This window comes from Aplidium turbinatum, chromosome 17 (genome assembly GCF_918807975.1).
Source record: "Aplidium turbinatum chromosome 17, kaAplTurb1.1, whole genome shotgun sequence".
Lineage (NCBI taxonomy): Eukaryota > Metazoa > Chordata > Ascidiacea > Aplousobranchia > Polyclinidae > Aplidium > Aplidium turbinatum.
In genome coordinates, this window is record NC_137488.1 from 10444027 (window position 1) to 10465235 (window position 21209).

Sequence of the window (21209 nt, forward strand, 5' to 3'; positions counted from 1 at the left end):
TTAGGGTTAGGAGTTAGGGTTAGAGGTTAGGAACTCACCGAATCAGACTCACCGAATCGGACTCACCGAATAGTAGCAGACCCTTGTAACAGACCTATGACTGAGAAGCAAAATGGTTGGAACGCCTGGTTAATTTTTGATTAGATTAACCTACAACTGCTTCTACAAAAAGATATGTTTATACACAAAATACCTTATGGTATTTGTTTGTTACACAAATATTTAACAGACAGTTATGTTCATAAGTAAAATGTAATTTGTTTATTATTCCCTTTACCTCTGTTTCCTTTCTATGTTAATAACTATAATAATATATAACTGTATATTTCAGAATGAAAGAAATATAATGTTTGTATGTCTTGTTCATTAATAAAAATGCTGCACATGTTTCAGTTGCTTTGATAAAGCAGTTTATTTTATATATACATGTAACTGGGACTCAAGGAAAAGAAACCTAATTTATTCTCCTGTTTGCAATGGTTCTATACATTCTTGCCATTGTTGTTTCACTCTTTGTTTCAGTGTCCTTTTTAATACTTTGTACTGGAAAGAAAAAGAAGTAAGCTATTTATGGTATCTACATTTTAATTGTCTAAAAGAATTGGTGTCATTCTTTGCTGCATCGTCACCCTGAGAGGGTTTTTACTCCATAAACTTGATATACAAGTTTTTTAAATCATTGATATGCTTTTCAAAACCTACTGAGCTGTCTTGCAGCGAATGCAGCGTATATGGCTCATTGAACAAACATCTTTTGACCTAATGCATACTGTACTTATCGAAAAACTTTACGTTTCCTTCTTACCCTAAGATAGTCAACTACTCAAAGGTTCACAGAGATTTATATGATCTTTTTATTCAAAGGAGAGATATTGAGGTCGTGAAGTATTCACAAACTGCTCCCTTAAATGATCTTATTGATCCTGAAGTGGGCCATCTCAGAAACGATTCCGTAAACACTCAGAACCAAACTATTCTTGTCAATAATGGAAATGAAGCAAGGCGCTCACACTCAGCATGTAATTATTAAAATGCCTCATTGTTTATGTTTGTACAACCATGATGAAGAAAATCTTATGAACGCCATAAGATAATAATTGTGTTATTCGATATTGTATTTTTAACCAATTATGTAATGTGCTTGTGTCAAGTATATCACATCCATACTTCTCTTTACATCTTAAAATTGATGTTCATTGAGATCACTTTTGTTTTGACACAAGAATGTAATTTGGATTCACACTGTAGCATTGGTTGACAAGTATTAAGATTATATCAATGTTCTTTTTTTAGTTGTTAATCTTACAATAGTTTTGCTCCAAATTTTGTTTTGCATTACAACCTGAGCTCTTTTTGTTGTAATTACTTGTGAGGAAAAACTGTGCTTATCTTATAAATGATACAGTAGAACACAGATATTCTTTTAATTCATACTTTTCATGTGTTCAGCTCAAGCTTCTCGTGAACTCCCTCAGCCCCCCGCCAATGATGATGACTCTGGAAATAATCATGTATTTCGTTCCCAACGAAATTCAGCAGACTGTGTAGCTGTATTTGCCAGTGAAGCATCAGGTAAATTGAATTTTTTAGCGCGTTTAAAGCGAAGTACAGTCATAAACGTTGTGCAAAAGTCGTCTGTTCGTACAACTGTTTACTCACCACGCTGCTGCAAACGTTGATAATAGCTTATTACAAATATTACATGATTGGATGAAGGACTAGCTCCGAAAATTAACAATATTCAAATTATTAGTTACACTTCTTTGAAGTTTTGTATTTTAAAAATCAAGTGTTTGAAATGCAACTATTTTGTCTCGTAAATACATGTAGCTAACAGCTACTGACACTCTGACAGGCTTAAAACTAGGTTAGTTATTGTTTTGCATAATCTGTTCAAAATGGACAAAATACTGAAATCTAATTCAATCTCTCTAAACACTAGAATAAGAATTTTACATGTGTACATTTGGTCAGTTCTGCTATATGGCTGTGAATCCTGGACTGTATGCCCGAAGATAGAGAAGAAGATCAACAGTGCTGAAATTTGGTTCATTCGTAGAATGATGGAAATTAACTGGATGGATAAAATCACTAACGAAGAAGTGTGGAGACGCTCTGGGTGCACCCCTGGCGTCCTCATCACAACTATCAAAAAAAGGCAAATGACATTTATCGGGCATGTCTACCGCAAACGCGGAATTGAACACTCGGTAATGATGGGGCGATTTCCTGGTCAGAGGCACCGGGGACGTCCACGTTTGGAAATCTTCAAAAATCTTTCAACATGGACAAACCAAAATTTTGAAAACCTAATTAGAAGTATGGACAATCGATCGTTGTGGAGACTCACGGTAGCCGACGCCTTATTCAGGCATGGCCGATGATGATGATGAATCTGTTTCATGACTTATATTAGCAAGTAGCCACCCTATTCAATTGCCGTAACACCCCCATTGAGAATCTGTGTTGTACTGACAAAACTACACAGAATTGTTTCAAATACTAATAACAAAACGATGTCTAATACCAAATCAGAAAATCAGTCATTTTTTGTATTGATTCTACGTCTTCACTCTACAGACGTCCAAAAAAATCTGAACTTTTTTATGTCATTAGCATAGACCAGTCTGAGTCTGATTTCAGCTTTTTCTAGATAAGTGAAACCATTTATATTGTAGGAATGCCGCGATTGTATGTTGTCAAAACCGATGCAAGTCGTAACTTTTGTTCCAACCAGGTTTAATCCCGTTGTTAAAGATTTAGATATAATATTATATTATATCTAAATCTTTAACAACGGGATTTATAGACTGAAAAGCAAGGAATCCAGGCATCGCATGCCATTATGTGTTTTGCCAAAGACACAGTCGTACTTTATTGAGCGTTTTGCCCCAGGTTTTTCCTGTATGATATCCTTGTAAGTAATGTCCAAAGTTGTTTTTGTAGGTGACAATAGCGTTGAAACAAAGCATGCCAGCCCTAAAGGAAGGCGGCTACCCACACCACCACCTGAAGGAACACTGAAATCTCTGAACAAAGAAGAAAATGATATGCAGGTATGCTTAGGCCTATTTCATTAATTAATTATTTACCCATCTTCAACACAAATTAGGTCATTCCAAGTATTAATAGCCTATTCAAGTGCTTTTCTAGCTGTTTGTTTTTTCAAAATTTGCTTCTTTGATTGTTCAATCTTGATATCGGGTTCTACGAAATAAATCCAGAAAGCAAATCAACCATTTTACATTGATTCAACATCTGCAGGCGTTGAATCAATGTTAAAAGTTGATTTGCTGTCTGGGAATTAGCCAACGAGTATTATCCACTTTCCAACCAAACAAAAGTATTACTTACATAAAATCAACAGAAAGCGCAATCACAATTGTGACTTTTTGATCTTCAAGGAGCAGAGGATGCAACAGCAGCGATTTGCAGGGTACCTTACAATCTGTTTTACCTTACTCCCCGCTAGCGATTGTACTGCTCGGTCGTTCCCAACTAGAGATGTAAAAAAACGTTTTTTTTTGTTTTTAAAAAAAACGAGCTCGTTTTTTATCGTTTTTTTTGTTTTTTATTCGTTTTTTTTGTTTTTTTTTGTTTTTTTTACCTATTTTGACATTAAATGTCACAATATGGAGCAATTAGGGTAAACTCATTGCTATAGCGTCTCTTTCAACAAAGAAACAGTCTCATAACTCGTATAACTTACTTTAAATCAGACTATATGTCTGGTATAGGCCTATTTTTTCATTGCAATTTTGTAGGTCCCAAGTCTCAACACACGAGCCATAAAGATTTCTCACTGTCTCAAATAGTAGTAACAGTGTCCTATGGTTGGCACATCTCAAGTATTGTCTGTAATTTGGTCGAGCCAGTTGTTAAATGCAGTACCACACTCGTGTACAGTTTCGAAGCCACCTGGGATTTTGGTTAATGGGCATGTTAGGACCAGGTGGTCACTGGTCAGTGTCCTGTTTTTCTACTTAACAAAGGCACTTTTGAGCAGCACTCCACACCTTTTCCAGTACAACGTCAAGAGGTTGTTTCAGTTGATGTGCATTTGGTGCAAACTTGATGAAAATCACACAAGCGGTTCTCGAGTTATAAGTGAAGTAACCTTAGCCACTAGGTGGCTTCATAGATAAGGAGCAATAGAAAATGGCAATATGTCAAGAACCGCTCAACATATTTGGATAATTTTTAGCTCTACCCCATGTTTTCTGGGGTGGGCTATCTGTTTATGAACATTAAAACAAGTTTTGGCGACTACTTTTTGAGATAAAAAGAAATTAACCTCTTGTCGTTACGCACCAATAAAACCATGATGCGTAACTTTAAAAAAAATTTTTTTTAATCGGGTAGAGGAAAGATTGATGAAAAGTTTGGCAAAAGCAGTGTAGTGCTAAAGCCCCAACTTTTAGCCCAAATCACATTTAAATGAAGTGAAAGATGGAAACATTTTGTTGTTTTTAATTTTCCTTGAAGAGTTCAATAAATACTACTTTGTGATGTCATAGTCATGTTTGTTTTCCCTTAATCACACCATTGTGCTGTCATAGACATTTTTAAAAGAAGTATGGTTGCACTTATCCATCCAAGTTGAACTACTGTAGTTTTCAGGACTTTGAGACTTTAGCACGTTTCTGTTTTTGCCAAACTTTTCATCAATCTTTCCTCTACCCTACCCAATAAAAAAAAAAAAATTAAAGTTACGCATCATGGTTTTATTGGTGTGTAACGACAAGAGGTCAATTCTCACTCCTTTTTACTCCAGCGTAGTTCCCAAATAAAATAAGTTTTCATCTTTGAAGTTTGTTTTGTATCTTTATCCTGCATTGCGGTAGCCTAATATGGGTAAAACTGTATACTTGTCAGGAAAAGTATTATGAAGCATTTATTCACTATGTGAACACTGAGCACTGAGCAGTGCTGAAAAACTCCACTTTAAAGGGAAATTTCTTCATTCATGGTTGGTAGTTATTAGCAATAGGTAACATGGGTGGTGGGCATTTGAAAGGAACATTAACCAAAACCTTTTCTGACAAATGCACTTACTTTTGACAGCTAAAAATATCAGTGATAAGATTTCTTGCATTATGTCACAAATGATCTGCAGGAAGCATCAATGACAAAGTGTCTAAGACCTTTTACAACACACGAAAAGAATACTTCTGTTTCAACGTTTATAAAGCATATAGGCTACATCGTTGTTAAGCTATCAGTTAAAAAACATGTTTAAACAAACTATTGGCAATAGCTTGCATTAGTAAATTACCACAAACAAGGTAATGTGTGTTCTGAATACTGCCATCTTGTTTTTGCCAAAATTTCGTCAACCCATTGAGTGTGTACAAGAATAACCAGTAGGCCTACCGGTATACTAACATCGTAGGCTACCTTCCATAAAGGGCACTTCCATAAAAGGAAAAAGAAATTAACTCATCTACATTATGTCATGTATCAAATTGCATTAATTCAATGTTTGTCAGGTCTACTGCCACAAACATGCCTAAGAATGAAAAAGAAAGTGAAACAACGTAGGCTTTTGGGCTATGCAAAAACATATGCTGCTGCCAAGCACACACACTTAGGAATTTCAGCACACCAATAAAAGCAATTTTACTAGTTTAATGTTTTTCAAGAGCACTATAATGAAACTAAGCTGCAAATTGTAAAAAATTTGCAAATTTTCCAGAAAAATATGAAAAAAAACCAAAAAACGCGTGTTTTTTTTGAAAAAAAACACGTTTTTTTAAAAAAAAAAAACGGTTCGTTTTTTTTGCATTTACAACTCTATTCCCAACCAACCTATGAAGCCGTTTGCGGCAAAACTTGATGGGTCATACTTTGGCATTTTGAGAAAACGACGTTTGAAGTTTTCAAACCTATACTAAAAAATTTAAACATTTTAATATTTTACTGAGGGTATGTCGGTTTGACGGAGTTTATGGATATATTTTACGTATCATTTAAGTGTTAACTTATTATAGGTTCTGTTGTTTTTCTGTATTTGCAAATAAAATCTGGACTTATCAACTTTTTCCTCTAGTTTGTGACTTATCAACTTTTCGCACGAAAATCTTACGTATCAAGTTTCCAGCTAACAGTTTTTGTGCGAAAGTTGATATGAACTCTTTTTCAAATCATCTTCCTTGGAATCAATATAATGCAGGTCCGTTAAAAAAATCACACAACTTTGGACTTTAATACTTTTGCTAATTGCCACGCACGCTAAGTTTGAAACGTAAATTGTTTTTAGGCAGGCTCCCTGGCCTACTTTTATAACCGATTTAAATTTTAAACGGTAGAAAAGGTAACAGTTACGTCATAAGTAGTCAGTGTGAGTGTATTGGTCACGTCGATTATAGATTGAAAGAAGGGGGGTGACAAGTTGTGACCATTTTTGTTAGTTTTTGATTTGATAATATTGTAAGTGTTTAAGATCAAATAGCTTTGAGAAGCTCATTGTAAAAAATGCCGTAGGGATTTCCTGCTTCCCACAGACATCCAAAAATCTAATATTATGTTTGTTCCTTATGTTAGTACTTTTGGCGGCAACCCTGCGGGCCTGCGCACATACCAACTTTTTCCCCAAAACGTTTCTACTATGGTAAAAAAGGCTGCCTTGTTTTGGTCGAAATCGAATGAATTACAACTTGAAACACTGACAGATCATTCTTAATGCTTTTCTGACTACAAGTATGCACTTAACTCAATTCCGTCAAAATGTGATTTACCATCTTTTACTGCGACCGGCTTCATATCGATCTAAAAAAGCATAGAAAAGCTGTGAAAGAGAATTGCTCTGCACGCATGCAATTTATGACGACATATTCACGATCGATACAAGCACAAACACTTCAAACATAGTTATAGCTCTATTTATACATCACACGTGCATTTTTTGCTTTAAATGTAAAAAATTCAATCATTGTAAAAAAAATTTTGCCTTTCTTGTGGAAACTGCAGCCGAGTTTTACGATTATATTGCTCTTTGATATCCTTTGGTATCCATGGATTGTAGCTTTATTTCTCAGTTAGGAATATAAATAGCTTAGTATTTGCGCAATAAAACAAAAAATTAAGTGGCAGTTCTACTGACGTATAACAAACTGTGTATTCAGAGTATGACGCAGTAACCGGCAATAACTAAACGATTTCGGTTTAATATGTGCAGAGCAAACAAAAACTGGCTATGTTTTCATTCGCATTAAACTTTTGCTCGTTAGTTTTTTTTTATCATACGTCCTCTACCTATGCATAATGTTTTACTACGTCAAAAAGTATTTGGCGCATCACAGCCGGCTTTTTACGCCAACAAAATTTAGCTTTTTTACATCGTTTCAACTTCAGTAAGCGTCTACATAATCACCTCTAATCTACTGTCTTGTCTGTTGATTCACACAAATCACTAAATGTAAACAAACAAGTGAAGTTACATCGATTCAAATTGCAGCTCAAGCTTCTGGCTTCTGCTGCCATAATCACCACCCAGACAGCAAATCAACCGTTTTTTACATTGGTTCAACGTTTGCTGACGTTTATCGGTTGATTTACTGTCTGAGAATTTCGCCTTTCAACTCTATTCCCGTCTATTTGATTTGCTCCAACTCGTAAAATTTTGAACTAGTTTACTTCGAATTTTTATCACATACGGGTACAAAATCCATTTTACGAATTTTTATCGCTCACAAGCCCAACCTTGCAAACTTTCATGCCTCACAAAGCAATATGTAAGATTCAAGATTAAATGAATTCTGCTAGAAATTGATGTCACTGTTTGCAAAATCTTAGTTGTGAATTTGTATGCACGCTACAAAGTAATGCCACCACAATGTTGTTTTAGTATATTCTTAGAAAAACCTTTCTTGGAGTTGAGGAGAAGTTTACGAAGACAAATTTTATACTCCATCAGAATGAGAGAAAAAACATTTATTCTTGAAGAAAACAATTCTATTCACCAAAATCAATATTTTAGTTCTTGAAGGCGGTGTATGTTACAGATCATATTATATATTCACATAGCCTGTGATAATTTGGTATTTCTGTTGCATACCAGTGTGGCTAAATTTGCCAGCTGATGGCTGCTGCGTGTGAAATGACATTCACCACTGGCTCCCAACTCTAAACAGTGAAACTGTGAAAGTTGTGACACCTTCACCGAAAAGCATCAAGTTGTTGACGTCACCAATCATAAACTGACGTGCAGGCCTTTCGGTTCAGAGCGCATTGCTGATGTTGAACAATCATCATGGAAGCAGTTACCAAACAAATCAAACCACCGATTTTTGTTGTTTTCTGAAGGAAATAAACTTTGAAGCAAAATTTACGCCGCACTTGGCAGCTTCCCTGGAGACACGTAGGCGCCACGATACACCACGGTTTTGAAACCGAACTCTGGCAACAAAACTTGACGTTGGGTAGTCGAATCGTTGTCCAACAACATTAAAGCGATGTAAAAGTAGCGATTTTTTTTCTGACGTATTGCGGTTTGCCGTTTTTTCTTACTGAATTCCTATTCAAATCTCTGGATAGTTTCATGATTGAATTGCACATTCTTCTTGAATGAATGTTGGAAGAACGACAATGCAATGCACCACATCAAAATGCTATGAAGCCTGTGTGTACCCCAGTTCACAGCTTCATGCTGTCAACTGGTTTGAATTTCAAAACATCGAATATAAATTGTGATGTTTAACAACAGTGGCTGCTCTGCATTGTGTGACGCGTATATTTCCTTACAATGCCTAAAAGAAATTTGTCAGTAGAACGGAACTATGACTAGCCAATTAATTGCTCATTGTGAAGCTGCTGCCATTTGTGCTTACACAAGTTGCTTCCGAACCCACTGCCACTCTAGCTGCTTTTGTAATATCTTTGCTGAAAACTTTGAAATTATTTTTTAAATAACATGCGTGAATCTTAAAGATAGACATAAAATTTATCTCTCTTTATTTCCTATTTTTTTACGAGGCATAAGTTACATCATAAACTTATTGCATGTGCTAATTAACCGTTGGTAACAAAACATGTCAAACCATTTTAACGTGAACAGACCACTGTTGAAAATTATTTGTAATTAAGTAAGTTGTTTAGCTTTGTGTTTATGCCATAAATTTATCTCATGTCAGTTTGAATGTTAGTTGCTGATTTTCAAAGTATGTTTTTTTCTAAATCAGAATCGATTGTAAAAGTCGTTGATAAATGAAACTGTTGCTGCATTTGATCTTACACATATTTTCCCTGTTTTAAAACTGACTTGTTTTTTGTGTATTTGATGCCAGGACGAAGAGGACATGTACGCCAGGGTGGACAATGAACAGAAGAAGCAAGAACCTGTTCGGTTAAAAATAAAAACTCTTGACATTAAAGAAGGAAGTGGAGATTCGTCTTTTTATGCCAAGGTAGGACATGTTCTAGAGTGCGTTGTTTCCTTTTTAGTGAGAGATTGCTACCCAGACAGCAAAATCCGTCTGCAGACGTTGAATCAATGTAAAAATGACGGATTTTATTGTGTGGGTAGGCTGTGAAATGGTATGCGCTCAAGTCCCACGCGAACATATCTTCGACACAAAACTTTTTTTTGTCATCTCACGACTTTCTATCACTTTCACGTGGACGGTAGGAAGCGATTATCCTTGCCCAGCATAGCCTACTACAGTTTCATGACCAAAATGAAGGACTGGAACTCTTAAAGGTCAAGATGCAACGAATGTTATTTGTTAACTGTTTTGCATGAATAATTGAATATCTTTCGACTCTTCGGTGGTTAAAAAGTTAGTTTTAAATTTGTTGGGGTTCAGCGGTCTATTACGTACAGAGAGGCAGTGTATACAATCTTCAACAAACTAAGTAACTCATTGTTAACTCATAAAAACGTGCTGTATCAGCACTAAATATTGCGGAACGATTGTTGGATATATGTAGAATTGCTATAGCATTTCTGCATTGCGTGCGAATTGTTTATACGACATACCAGTCGCCTTTGCTGAGTGCTTTGGTTCAACCACGTATCAACGTACGCCATAGCATCATCATCATCATAATCCATCGTCGGTTTGTTCCCCACTAGTGGGGGTGGCCGATTGTTTCCTCGCAGCAATTGTTTTAATCCCTTTTCTCCATTTCACTCTGTCCCTTGCATCTTCCTCCTTCAGTCCGACTTTTTTAAATTCATCCTTCACTTGTTGTTTCCACGTTCTTCTTGGACGACCGCGTTTCCTCTTCCCATCCACCTTTAGATCTAGTGCCTTTCTAAGAAAACTTGTCCATACCATCTTACTCCATTTGCCCTTGCCAGTTGGTCTATGGTCTCTCTCATCTCTAGCATATCCAACAATTCTTCAGTCCTTTTTTCCCTTCTCGTTTTCACCCCACACATTGCTCTCACCATTGACCTTTCCGTTCTTCTCAGGATTGCCAGTTCACTTCTCTCAATATCCATGTCTCGCTACCATATAGCATTGCAGGCCGCACACAGCTCCGATATACTTTCCCTTTCATCCTTTCCCTTTCAGCAATAATGCTGTTATCACTTGTCGTAGCGTTACTGGCAGGCTGTGCCATTGCATGTTAATGCCATCCCAATTAAAAAAAGCTTGTCATTTGAAACGATGTAAAAATGGAAACTTTGCTTGCCAGGATTGAACAGGACTTCGTCACAAGTCACAACCCAGATTCCAGCCGCGAATTGTGCGCGGTGTTTTTTAAACCAGCAGAAGTGTGCGTTTTTTCAGTGTCAGTAAACGATGTAAAAAAGCAACTTGTTGGATGGGTGTGGGTGGGCACACTTACAAATGTGTTGTCACTTTTGCACAACTTAAACTAAAAAATATTGACGCCTACGATGCACGCTTGGCTGCATTGTTTGTTGTATAAATGACGTTTTTCGCGTTTCATATGGATGATTGAAAGCATTAATTTCATCTTTTTAATTTCGTGATTAAAATAGTATTTCACGTAAAAAGAGATTTTAAATCGATCAGAAGGCTGAAAAAGTGGGATGATAAACGCCTTTGAACGGTTCAGAACTGCGGTTTGTATAATTGTGGAATGCCTCTAACCCCTTTTCTTGTTTACATTTCCTCATACTTTGCATGTTAACAACTGTCGTCAGAGCTTGTAACGCATCTTTTTACGTTTTACTTAGGCTTGTTTTTCAGTTTTATCTGCACTTTACATGTAAATAAATGTTGTTTTTAGGTTACAGACCCATTAGAAGAAGACACTGACCTGTATGCTCAAGTCGATGATAAAGGCCCTGAAGTGAGTGCTTTTTTGCTCTTCATTGGACAGGTGGTTGTCGCGCGATGTCGGTATTACGTCAGTTCACGCCTTCGTTTATTTCTATTTCAATCTGTTCTCGATTGACACACAAGTGATCATCTCATCCACGTAATGGCATTAACGTCACTACGCAGACAGCAAATTGGTCATTTTTTTACATTGATTCAACGATAAATTTTCTGTCTGGAGACGAATAAATCGATTTGTGATAGTGTTGCTCAATTTTTTGAAAATTCAAAGATAACTTGCTACGCCTTGCTGATGGCTGTGCAGTGTTGCATCCGTATTGCTATGTATCCGTGTTGTTGATTTTGTTTGCATTTAAAACGTCTACAGAAAAAAAGTAATGAAATTTTACCCTCAATTTTCTGATTTTCTGTATCGCTTACAACAGGGGTTTTTTGTCTCGTTTACCCCTTGCCAACTAAAAAAGTAAAATTTACCCCCACCGTTTTGGTGGCCCCTTGTGATGTCATCGTGTCCAGTTAACCATGCGAAAAAATGCAAAACATCCTTTTTTGTCTGGATTTACCTTGGCAAATATCAAAAACAAGCTGTTTATTTGCCGAAGACACGATTGTTCTTGACGGGGTCCTGTGAAAAATAATGTCTACTCAAATGACTTTTGTGCTTGCTTTCCACGAACAATTTTGGAGATTCTTGGAACAGTCGTTGAAAGAGCTACTCGCATGTCGTCTTTATGAACTAAGCGAGATCGATGTTTTGTTTTAATAGTCAACAATGAAGAGAACCCTGCTTCACACAGATAAGTAGTTGGAAAAGGTATAATAACTTCAAATGCACGCTTAGTCAGCGTAGGAAACTCTTCGACTAATTCACATCATAACTTGGAAAAGTCACCATTGCACGATAAGAATTTGGAACAAAGCGTTGTTGAACATTGAAGATCAATCAATTCATCTTTGCAAAGATCATCGTCAGCAATACTTGCTAACTTGGCTTCGAAGGGAGGAGTTATCCAAAGAGCAGTACCGGTACTGTTAAAACTTTCACCTTCGAAGTAACCGTCAAAGTTCTTTTTTAAGGCGGCAAGGTGCTGGCATATGTCGACTTCGAGATCAGAAATCTAGTTGCAACTTCTACTGACTTTCCAATCATCAAATGTTGGAAAATTTGCGTAAATATGAGTACTAAAAATTTCCTTTTTGAACTCTTGTACTCTACAGCAGTGCTCTTCAACCGGGTATACTGTATACCCAAGTGTATACCAGATCAAAACTAGGGTATACAGCTGGAGAAGGGTATACGAAGGGTATACAGCTTAGATCTGTGATAGTGGAAGTCACAACAGAGGTACGGTGGGTATCGCGAGGGAAAGTTCTTTCCCGTGTGTTTGAACTTCGCGAACAATTAGGGGCATTTTACACTGAACACGGAGACCCAAGGGCTTCCAAGTTTCGTGACATATTCTGGATTGCAAAATTGGCATACTTGGCGTCGATTTTTGATCGTTTGAACCAAGTGAACATCATTCTTCAAGGGAGAGGGGGTGATATATTTCGGTCAACTAGCAAGATCAATGCGCTGAAGATGAAATTTGCACTCTGAAAAGAGAATGCTTTGTCGAGGAACTTCAATGACTTTCCTGTATTAAGTCAATACATGAAAGAGTCTAGCTGGGAGTTTGAGGACGTTTCTACTGAAGATAACTTGTCTGCCTTTATTGTTGGTCACCTGAAATTACTTGCCGACAATTTGAATACGTATTTTCCTGAAGATAACGAACAATGTCTGAAAGCAAACTCGTAGATTATCCAACCATTTAATGACAAACCAACTGAGGATGAGGAATTATTGGAACTACGGGCTGATATAAATCAAAAATACTCATTCCGAGAAGTGGATTACACAGAATGTTGGCTTTCTCTTCTTGAATTTCCCGAATACAAAAATCTCGTGCAAAAAGCCATTGATGTCTTGGTGCAGATACCTACCACTTATTTGTGTGAAGAAGGATTTTCCAGTCTTGTTGAGATCAAGTCAAACAAACGAAACTCGATACTTGACATTGATTCTTTAATGCGGGAGGAATAGAGAAAGAGCTAACACCACGTTATGTCCAACTTGCCGAAACAATGCAACAACAAGCTAGCCATTAAATCAACTTCAATTTTGACGTTTTTTGCACTTTTGCATGAGTAGTTTCTTGTGCCCAGTTCAAGACTACTATAATCACTTTAACAAACAATTAATTAATTATTACTTTTTTTATAATTCCTGTGTACAATTAAACATTGCTAGGCTATTTGTGAGGTATACGAAGTTATTAAAAATTGAAAAAAGGTGTACCACGGACAAAAAGGTTGAAGAGCACTGCTTTACAGATCTAATTTTGTCTGAAAGCCCTGAATTTTATCATGTAGCCTACATCTATAATGGTAACACTTTTCCTTGCATTTGCATATTGAGCTGGTTCAAACTTGAAAAAATGTCTGTTAAGTAAGCCAATACACCAATAAATTTGTTGTTGTCAAAGTGCTTACTCAACGCGGATTTGCGTTCTCGAAGAAAAATCTCGATTTCACCATGTAGTTCGAAAACTCGAGACAAAACAAGACCCCTACAAAGAGCCACCGAACTTCGGTGTGATAAAGGAGAATAGAGTGTTCTGATCTCATCTGATCACAAACCACTTTGAAAAGACGATGATTAAGAGCACGTGCCCTGATAAAATTCACACATTCAACCACATGCTTCAATACTGCTTTCAAATATTCTGGAAGGGTTTTACTTGCTAGTGCATGTCGATGAAGGGCACAGTGAGTAAAAATGATGTTCGGTGCGCGTTTTTTTCTCCAGAGTTGCAAAGCCAGACTTAGTGCCGAGCATAGAAGGGGCACCTTCTGTGCAAAGTAAACCCACATGATTCCAGGATATATTATTTTGTTGAAAGAAATTGTCCATTTTTTCCAGTATTCATTTTTTCCAAAAATGTGACACACATACGCTGCTGAAATGAAACTGGTAGTCTACTTGCGTGGAGATAAAAGAAAAAGACGAAAACTTACATTAAGCATAAATTTGAATCAAAATCGAGTGCACCACTACCAATTCTTCAATCACTGAAAAAATGAAGTTTGCTTTAACTTATGAGTCAGTAAATTTACCCCCTCGGTAGGGTAAATTTACCCCCGGTTAAGAACCCCTGGTTTACAATAAACACATCTCTCGTCTGCTCTCAGGCGACGGCTTCATGCTGATGGGACCCAAAAAGCTTGTAATCGAGGCCGTGGTGTACATAGGTTGTTGTTTTGAGTTTGCTGCACTGGAGGCTAATTTGTTGATTAATGAGGTTTATCTTAGACCCGGATTTTGCCTTGGCGGATTGCTGTGGTGGTGGACCCTCAAGCCGTGACCCTCGAGTTATTAGCTGTGCTCATTTGATATGGACGACATGGTCACCATTCTGCAATTTTCCCCTCTGTTTCAGATTGGATATAGGGCTTCTAACTCATTGTTTCTTCCAATGTTATTTTCATATCACTTGTCTTGAAACATCAATCACAATAAGCTTGACATCAAACGTTATTAGCCAACTTGTTGTGGGTCTATCTTGTTCTTTATTTCTTTGTTTGAAATTAGTTACCACTCCCATAAAGCAAATAATGTCACCGTCGTTGGTTCAACACCTGAAAGCGTTGATTCTACGTAAAACGACATATTTTCCCTTAGGAGACATCTTTTGCTGGCATTAGCGTTGCTGGATGCAATGGCTGTCACAGACTGAACAACATTGCTTTACATTTTTGATATTACATTGATTTAGAATTTTTCTTTTCTTAAACATAGAGTTTTAATAAGTAATATCACCAATAGCATTGGCGTAGCAACTAATTTGCTCCATGCAACCGTGCTGAAACCGTTAGTATTGCACAATTAAGCGTAACGCGGTAGATGGAGCGCCATGTAAAACACAATTTTATAAGTACTATTTTTGCTTTATCAACAGCTCAAAGGAAAACTACAGTAAAAACAAGTCAAATTGTCAACATATGCGAATCGTTCAAACAAAATAATATGAATTTCTTTGGCACAATCAAGTTACAAAATACTTAAAAAACGAATACTAGGCTGACACGGAATGGCCCGTTTCGGTGAGTCCGATTCGGTGAGTCCGATTCGGTTAGTCCGATTCGGTGAGTCCGATTCGGTGAGTCCGATCCCTTAACGGTTTTTTTTTTCAATTTTTTTTTTAAATTATCGGGTACCGTAGTCTAATTATCATTGCCGTTTTAGGGTTAGGGGTTAAGGTTAGGGGTTAGAAGTTAGGAACTCACCGAATCAGACTCACCGAATCGGACTCACCGAATAGTAGCAGACCCAGGCTGACAAGTTAGCCTATTTCAGAGTTAATTGACTATGACATGATACCGAACACTGATTACACCTTGCACATGTGTAAGGCTGAAAGTGAAAAGAAGTGTTAATTGTTGATCTGTGAAGCAGCACTACGCTCCACAGACAGCAAAATCAGTCATTATTACACTGAATCAGTCGGTTTTTACATTGAAATGACGGATTTTGTTTACGCCGGAGTTTTTTTTTTTTTTTTGAAGTTTATAATTTTCTGTCTATTTGTGATGGCTACGTCGCACTCACCCGATTCTTAAAAACAATTTTTTTTAATTTACTGGAATACTAAATTGATGCCTGGGAGGCAGTGTGGTGCCCGACTTCCGTTGTGTGTAGAATTTTGTCAACGAACTGATATGCATGCATCCATGCTTAGTTGCTTACTGCTTAGGTTGTAAGCGAATGCGACGAAAGCAAAGAAGATGCCACGCCATCGACATCTGCTGGTACTTCCATGTACACAACCCCCCCTGAATATGCGTCGATCGACAAACTCAAGAAGGGTCTCAGCGTCAAGAAAAAGACGGGTGAGAGAATGCGTTCATTTAATCAAAGTGAAAGCAACGCAATGCTCTATTTGGCAGTTTTTTACACAGCGTCACCTGTCATGGTGTGGGAATCACCTTGTTTAGAGAAGCGATTGTCGCGGGGAAACTGGTTTCTGCATCCCTGCTATTGACAATAGTAGAATTGATGTAAACGATACTATAAATGCTTGTATTTTTAAATTTTAATACATTTTTAATTAAAAACAAATAAATAAATTAAAATTGACCAAGCGGAGCTGTTTTTCAACAACAAGAAATCAAACAGTTCAGTTTCTACACAATTATTGAATTGCTTCGTGTCTGCTTACCAGCATTTCGGCGAGGCGGTGTTATCGATTTGTGGGCCTACATGTTTTTTGTCAGTCTTTTGCACTAATAACACCTTTTCTACACTCGGCTCTGTTTCGCTGCTAAAGTCATCAACACAAGGTTAGGCTAGTTGCCTAGCAACTCCCGCGTGTGTGTGTTGAGTCACTACGTCACTTTTCTAGAATCCACTGAGCCTGCTGCCCCTCCTATCCCAGAAAGGAACTTTGACAGCGAAGATGATCTTGTGGATGAGAACGGCGATCACGAGGCCGAGAACACGAGTCAAAGGAATGAGACGGAAACAGTCAAAGTAAAGCTGGGTTCAAGTTTAGTCTTCAACAAATTATCACTGCCGCATTCAGACCATAGCGATCTGCAGGTCGCCGTGATTCAGATCCTGGTTGTGCCTAAGGATCTATACCCAGGTGGCAAAACCGTCTTTTTGGGATTAATTTAACGTCTGCAAAAACGGATTTTGGTAGCTGGGTACAGGAGAAGGTTTCTAGGTTGGTAACAGGCGCTCTTTACTTGTTTATTTTAAAGTTGCCTGATTTTTTTTGTCGTGTTAGGCTTACGATCAATAATAATTGAAGATTTAGATTAAATGGTCTAGATACTCTAGACTTAGAGTCTAAATGACAAAGAAGCCCATCTTCGTGTTCACCTTCAGGTATGCCATTAAGTGTCCTGCCAATGACACAGCTGAATGCTGTTCAGCGGTGTCGAACCGGCTCCCTACCAGGGTTCTCATAACCTAGGTTGATGCCAGGAGGCTTGTTATCAATGAGGCCTAAAAAGAATCCGAATTTTTAATACGTGTTTTTATTTAATAAAGCAAATTCGGAACAATCCTCCTCGATTGTGGACTGTTTGACAACCCGGTCTATTGGGAGCATTTTTTTTTTCGTTTGACTCGATTAGATAATGTAGTTTGCTGACGACCGAGCCCACAATGTTTCATCTCATAAGGCTCCGATGTACGACAAACTGTGCGTTCGTGAAAGTCTTGACCACCTTCGGCTGCGGCAAGAGGTGGAAGAAGAGAGGAAACAGAGATATGCAAATCTTCCCCGGGTCAGTGATGGCGACAGCAACCCAGGAGATGTGTACGCGCAGGTCAGTATCTCTGTCAGCCACAAAACATTCAACTTAATTACCTTTGCAGTTTATTTCCATTGTTTTAACGTAATAGTACGTCATGATATCGTACTTTCACGCTCCGTTTTTATTCCGAGTGAACGCGTCAGTCCCTACCATCTAATCAGGTCTTTATTTCATTAAACAAACAAAAGCCTAATCTACACCCTGGGTTAGCGTTTTGATCACTTCTTTGAGTTTAGAAGTACACTTAGAACGGTATATTGAAATGAAGAAAACGTGCCTCGTTGTTTTCCTAAAGCTGTTGTATATCACGTCAGAGAAAATTATATTTATCTAGTAACTGTTGCCGTTCGTTGAGCGTGCGCACATTTTGGGTGTTTGTGAAAGTGTTCTCACAAGTCATTCATTGTGCTTCTCTGTGGTGGCCTTATTCAAAACCACTGGCCCGTACTTTTTTACTACTGATTTTGTTACAGTGTGTTCGCCTATTTTTTATTTTCTGACAACTGTGGAACTTACCTTTAACCTTTGTTTAAAAAATATTGCGTGCACTTGCCTATGTGAGATCCGGCTACTTATTGGGACGGCCTGTTTCAACGTGTTTTGCATTAAAGTATTTTCTGTTTTGGTTATCTAAGTTGGTGCGTTTTCCTGTACTGCTATTCCTAGCATTAAGTTGCTGACCTTGCCTCAAGGGCTCGCTTAAAGTAATGTGATCTACCAGCCAACATGAATCTGCAACAACTATAAAAAAAAAATACTCGATTATTATTCGAGCTGTTTCTGCTTAGGATTAGCCTACGTTTTCTTATCCACCATTTACGTTTGTTTTTTAAACCGATTTCCAAAATTTGCCGCAGATTGATGAAACAAATCCGGAGGCCGTGTATGAGAGCCTCAGCCAACCTGGTTCGGCCGACGGAACCTTCCAGCCGAACAATTCTACCAGCGCAGGCTACTCGTCCATAGGCGAAGTGAACCTCCCAAACCACGTTGCGATCACGCAGCCGGACGGTGACGCACAGGTGGACTTACAAACTCGCCCTGAAATGCAACACCACTACGAGCAAATCGAACGACCTGAAGTCACATGAAATTTGCAGAGAATATTAAACACCGGTAATTGAAGAGCCTGTTCCTCACCAGCAGACTATAGGAATTTGTTATTTCTGACCTCTCAGTAAGTTAAAGGGCACATGTGCGACTTGTGCGTGTTCACCTCGTAGGATTGGGTTAAAAATTATATCAATCCCCATGAAAGAGACATTTAAGCTTGCATCATTAAGATACATTGTTCTGTATGATAGGTCGTGGTTGGTTTTTGACTGAGAATTAACTTGGTTTTGCGAAAGTTTTATTTTTGCTTTATATGTTTTTTTCTATTTACAAAAAGTTACAAAATAAAAGTAAAATTTTAATTGACTTCAAGTCCGCTATAACGGCTATTTTTAAACTTTAATTAACATCTATGCAGTATTGTTTACTCTGTGTTTCAATTAACATTATTTGTAGCGTCTTAATATTTAACAAACGGAGAAGTTTTGTTTCTCGATCAAGCAAACACTTAAGTTTCAAATGTTTTTTTACTGACTATCGTTCAATAGACACTTGATTGTACATGTATTCATCCAGCGTAGGTATTCATCCCCGTATCCAGCACTCTACTTTCCAGTTGGAAAAATCCGCTGCTGAATGTGTGTAAAAAGAAGGCAATTTGACAGTTACGTTGATGACGCGCATGTTGTGACTTCCCACAAACGAAGTATTTCAAGTTGTGATGAGAAACTTGTGGCAAAAAAGCGATTTCCCGTCAGAGGGCGGCTTAGATATAATTATTAGCTATTATAGTCAGTTTAAAAACTAACTAAACAACAGTTTTGTATTGTCTGATGAAATAAATGTGAACACATTATGACGTAACGATAAGATATGTTTCTCAACAGGGTTGCCAGTTTGTTTTTTTAAGCACACCCATGAAATTTGACATTTTCAAATAGGTGTATAGAGTGTTGGTTTAAATTTATTCCAGCAAACACAAGTCAAATTTTGTATTTAGCACTTTTTTTTTTATTTAATTTTTATCAAGGATGTTGCAAGTAATGAAACTTCACTTTACACACAAGCCGCTGTTGGGGCGAGCATGCAAGTTCCGTAAAAAGTTTGGGAAACTATTTTGAGGTCTTGTTGCACTCATCACCACCGGTAGTTGTCGAATCCTAGGTCTAGGCTTATTCTTTACAACGCCTTATCAATTTCAAAACCTGGTGATTTGTGAAAGTAACTTACATTCTTCGATATCACTGTTCCATTTTAGCAATGTAATGGCAGTTTGTCGTCGTCTTGTGCGGACGACGTTTCATTTCATGTATTGTATTCTAACCATTTTGTTACGCATTTATAACATTCCGGCTTTGCAATATAAATAAGTTTGCTCAATTTTAGTCTGTTATTAGTTGAAAAGAACCCTGTCAACAAATAGATCCTTTTTACAATGATTTAACAATCAATGTAAAAAGAAATTGATTTGCAGGCTGGGAAACAAATCTCGCGTTTACTTAACCAACTCTTCACTTACTTGTTACATTGATTCAACGTCTTTTTACGTTGAAGGACTGAGTTAAAACAAAGGACTGCTTTGGTAAGATTCGAATAGGCTCCATGACCGAAATCGATGGTTTCTAAGCTGCAAGCTTCATTTCAAAAGCAATTTTATTTCAAACCTCCATTTGCGTCCATATGGTTTACGCAGGAGATCTGCAAAATTGTTAACTGTTCCGCGAAAATTCTTATTTTTATTGCTTACATTCGTCCATACACTGTAGAAGTTGGAATTGCATGCTAGCAACAGTTACGTTTATACAATGTTAATCAACGAAAAAACCTAGAATCAATCTTTTTGCTTGAAGCTGTGTTTTGTTGCAATCGTTTAAAACTTTAACGCTTTTCAACGTAAAACCTATTAGCTATCGGTGAATTTGTAAAAGTTCGTGCAAACATGTGATTAACGTTAACGCAATATCACACAGCCTGCTACTTTTTTTCCGGACTGTATATTATTCATTTTGTGCTACTTGTTATCAATTAAAACGGTTTGCTGTTTTAGTTTACAAGACAAATCTAACATTGCAATAACCTACCTGTTAGGAAATTGTGAGATTTCATGCAGTTATTTTCTTAATAAGAGTTGAGGCATTCCACTATCTTTGTGTGATGACGTAGCCTATATGTTTCAACGTCTGGTACGTTGAGAATTAACGCAATGCGTTTTTTCTGCAATGATTGCTTGTTCCAGTTTGCAGTCTTCTGAATTGTGTTAGTGGTGTTAATTTTTTTTTATATTGTCCCCTTCAATTTAGCGATGCATTACGCTGCAACCCCAGTTGACTATTTTCGAGATTTTGTCGATTTATTGTTTTCACCGGTTGCTTCCGTGCCGTTGTCTCACCTGTTTGCGTTTCCTCCAATAAAATGTAACCGTTGTGTGAAAATGACGTTTTTTAACATGATAGAACGTTGGAACACCCGCCATGGAAGTTGTTCAATTTCCTTTCATCATTCTTATTTCTTTACAAACTGTTGCTTGATCATAGA

The 21209-nt window shown here is 37.4% G+C and overlaps 1 protein-coding gene across 2 annotated transcripts; it reads left to right on the forward strand.

Moving 5' to 3' along the window:
• The first annotated feature begins 379 nt into the window (after nucleotides 1–379).
• LOC145786488 (uncharacterized) lies at nucleotides 380–21106 on the forward strand. Of its 2 annotated transcripts, XR_014291299.1 has the most exons (11): nucleotides 380–559; nucleotides 865–1019; nucleotides 1450–1572; nucleotides 2947–3056; nucleotides 9285–9404; nucleotides 11203–11265; nucleotides 16052–16187; nucleotides 16700–16827; nucleotides 17487–17633; nucleotides 18479–18798; nucleotides 19251–21106. XR_014291299.1 is itself a non-coding variant. In XM_082598153.1 (10 exons), the coding sequence occupies exons 1-10, from the start codon at nucleotides 477–479 to the stop codon at nucleotides 18710–18712; spliced, it is 1299 nt and encodes a 432-aa protein (XP_082454279.1). In that variant the 5' UTR covers nucleotides 380–476; the 3' UTR covers nucleotides 18713–21106. The 2 variants fall into 2 exon arrangements, 1 of the variants encoding a protein (XP_082454279.1); XM_082598153.1 differs by having other exon boundaries at nucleotides 18479–21106.
• Nucleotides 21107–21209: the final 103 nt, after the last annotated feature.

Coding starts and splice junctions, on each gene's coding strand:
- LOC145786488 (XM_082598153.1), top strand. CDS start 477: ATGGTTCTATACATTCTTGCCATTGTTGTTTCACTCTTTGTTTCAGTG. Junction 1,020..1,449: donor AAGGCGCTCACACTCAGCAT/GTAATTATTAAA, acceptor TCATGTGTTCAG/CTCAAGCTTCTCGTGAACTC. Junction 17,634..18,478: donor CAGGAGATGTGTACGCGCAG/GTCAGTATCTCT, acceptor AATTTGCCGCAG/ATTGATGAAACAAATCCGGA.